Source organism: Morone saxatilis, unplaced genomic scaffold, assembly GCF_004916995.1.
Source record: "Morone saxatilis isolate NCDOM2014 unplaced genomic scaffold, NCSU_SB_2.0 Contig23, whole genome shotgun sequence".
Taxonomy (NCBI): Eukaryota; Metazoa; Chordata; class Actinopteri; family Moronidae; genus Morone; species Morone saxatilis.
In genome coordinates, this window is record NW_023339796.1 from 1,246,638 (window position 1) to 1,249,910 (window position 3,273).

Below are 3,273 nucleotides of genomic sequence, written 5' to 3' on the forward strand. Positions count from 1 at the left end.
GCATCGCCGCGTCTCCAGGAAGGCCTGACGCTGAGCCCGGTCGGACAGGTAACTGATGAATATCCCAGCAGTGTTCATACACATGAACAGCACAGCCTGAGCCGCTACCTGATAACAGACAGACAGACAGAGGGTGAGATCACAGCTCGGTTTGAGGAAAAGTCTGTTTGGTTCATTTCAGTTCACACAGCAGCAACATAACTCACCAGCATCTTATTATTGAACAGAGATTTACTGACTTGTCAAACCACCAGCTTCCAGTCGTGGTTGTAAAACATTTTCTTAAGAATGCATTTGTGTCACTTCCAAATAACCAAAATACTGACTGTTGGAAGAGAACTGAGACTTTAGAAACCTTATTTGGTCATGTGCAGGTCAAAAGGAGTCTAATCATCCAGATTATGTTACTATGTTGGGTTTTTTTCAACATTTTATGTCTTTATTTTTTAGAGTTTTACAGTTTAGAGATTGGAAATGATGGACAGAATTAGATTTGTTTTAATATACATTTCATATTTCATCAATAATGTTTTCAGCTGTAACTAATGAGTGAATCTGTTATTTCGTTTTTTTTAAATCTTGTAATAAACCTTAAATAATTTATTTTGAGCAGAAATTCGGGGTGGGGTCTGATTTGGGCCCGGTTAAGGCTCTAATGGTCAATGCCTTTGGGGCGTACGGACCAACTTGAGTTTTAAAGTGTTTTACACATTCAGGTTCCAACAAGTGGCCGAGTCAAATACAATTAAATTCTCTTTTATTTCTGATGAATGCACAACAAACCGAACACACAGAGCTAAAACTGAGTCTGTATAAATGTGTAACTGCAGCGTAAAGGTGTTTTCAGAGTCCAACACTGTGAGTCCCCTCCAGACAAAACTGAAACAACACCTAACACCTCCTGGGCAAAGCTAGAAATGGACTTGTTTATATTTCCACAGGTTTTCAACACACAGTGAACGAGTGAATGGATGGAGGAGAGTGTAGGCATGGCCGCAGGAGGTAGGGGTCCAGAGGGGGCTGCAGCACCCCCTAAAATCTGGCCAAATAATCCTTTCTTACTGGGATTTATATGTACATGTTGGAATTAATGTCAGCAAAGTGGTTTTATCTCATTTTTGATCAAATGTATCCGCTGAAAAGTTCTACAATTTGTGTCAGATGTTGTTAATAACTATTCAATTGACTATAAATTGTATTTCTTTACATTTTGCACCATTAGAAGTATGCAGAATTATCTGTTAGCAGTTCCTGTGCACAATACACACATTAATGTACAGACGACTGTCACTGGATTACTGTGACACTCGAGAAAAATGTAAAACTTGATGATCCCAAGCAAGTTCTGGAGTCTTTTTTGCATGATTTCTAAACAGATTTACAACAGATAAGACGCTCAACTCCAGTTAAGACTTTAAAGACTGCATTCTGGATCCTAAATGTGTCACAAAAACATGTGTATTCTGGTAATTTCACATTAATATACACAGGTGTGATTAAGGTCAGTGTACCTTGCAGCCGACAGATTTTGCTTTATAAATGTGAAAGTGAAGGTTTTAGCTGATTCCTCTCTGCAGGTACAAATGGTGTGAGGGGGAGTTTGTTTCACTAAAATTCAACTCAATATAAATGAGTCCTTTAATAATGAATTAGGCTGAGTTGAGTCGCATCCCTGTGGAGGCTGGAAACAACCATAACTGAATACTGCATGAAGAGTACATCTATCCGCCTCATGAGCTCATCTCATGATCATTAAGATGTACAGACTCACTTAAATAAAACATAACATCCTGGGGCTTTGTGACGTGTGTTATCTGACGAGTCCTTGCGGCGCTGCAGACTTAATTTATGTTTGTAGTCATATCATGTCAGCGTTATACAGCAGTTTGTAGCTTGACAGCCGGATAAGGAGTCCCCTGTTTAATGTGTTTGCAGATGAGCCGCTCCGTTTATCCACGGATGATCTGTTGACGCTTTTACAGCATCATGCCTCTTCAGACTGTGTGATTAACATGCCCAGGACCAACGGTGACCTGGTTTGACTGGATGGTCTTCTAGGCCGGGGACCCTGTCATGAATAATTGTCGGAGTCCTGTATCACTTTTGAGGCATTTGACAATACACATCAGTCTGACGTGGACATGAAGCAATGATGAGGGGGAAGTCCTGCAAACTGCTGCCAGATTTATGATATATTTCAGTTTGCAGCGGCCTGAAGCAGCTTCTGCAAAGTAGTTTAGAGCAAAAAATGGGGGAATTAAGAGACGACTCAAAGACTCAGATTGTGCAGTGGTTTGTTTCCTGGTGTGAATCAAGAGAGTAAATTCTCTGCTGCTGATGAAAACACATCAAAAACAGAAGCCTCATTTTCCCAAGAGATCCCACCTGCTTCTAAAACTTTTCCGCCATCTGAAAGGTCTGACTGTTCAAACTGAAACAACCTCACCAAAAACTCTGAACAGGCACAGAACCTGTAGGTACATAGCTTATAACTAAATAATAAATGTGTGTCAAGATGAGATTAAAAATGTACATCAGAGGCGAGTCTAACATCGCTGATTTCTACCACCGTCACAACTCAATGAGCCAAGACGTCCGCTGAAAAGAGATGAGAACATCTGAAACCGGAGCAGACGAGAGACAAAAGAATAAACCAGGTCACTGATCATCGTCGGGAGAAGTGAACACTGAAACTGCACGGCTCCTCCATTACGAGTTTTAGCATTACACCGCCCACTGCTTTACCTGCAGAACCTCCACTGATAGAGCCATGAGGTTACACGTCTAAATTCATCACAACACTGCACAACAAGAATCCATTTGTGTGTCTGTAGTGTGTAGTTCGGCCAGAATACTATAATGAATATATGTTGACAGTTTAATATATATATATATCTATATATATATATATATATCTATAGATAGATATATATATATATCTATATATATATATGAGATTTTAAACATGAAACATGTAGTATCTATTTAAAGATATATAGTCTCACTCCCTCTGCCTGTGTTGCTATCACAGCCTCTCTGTGGTTTGTTTGGTGAATTAAGGATTTAGTTGGAAACACTAACAGAGACGGTTTTAATGAGTTTTATTCTGTTTCTGTTCAGTTTGAATGAAGTTACGATGATCTGTGAGCTTAAATGAGTGTTTTTATGAATGGAGTCTGGTGGGCGGTAGTGTCCGTTGTTTTAGAGACGCTGGTTTCTGGTTCTGTAAAATAACCTTTAAAATGTTTAACGTTCTTCTACGACTACGTTCAT

At 39.6% G+C, this 3,273-nt stretch overlaps 1 protein-coding gene across 1 annotated transcript in view; it reads left to right on the top strand.

The window, feature by feature from the left end:
- Positions 1-989: 989 nt before the first annotated feature.
- The window catches only part of adcy8 (adenylate cyclase 8 (brain)), a 51,014-nt gene continuing 48,730 nt past the window's right edge, over positions 990-3,273 (top strand). The window contains exons 1-2 of the mRNA XM_035670326.1: positions 990-1,002; positions 1,936-2,036. Of these exons, the coding sequence (XP_035526219.1) occupies positions 990-1,002; positions 1,936-2,036 (114 nt within the window). The remainder of the gene's footprint in view (positions 1,003-1,935; positions 2,037-3,273) is intronic.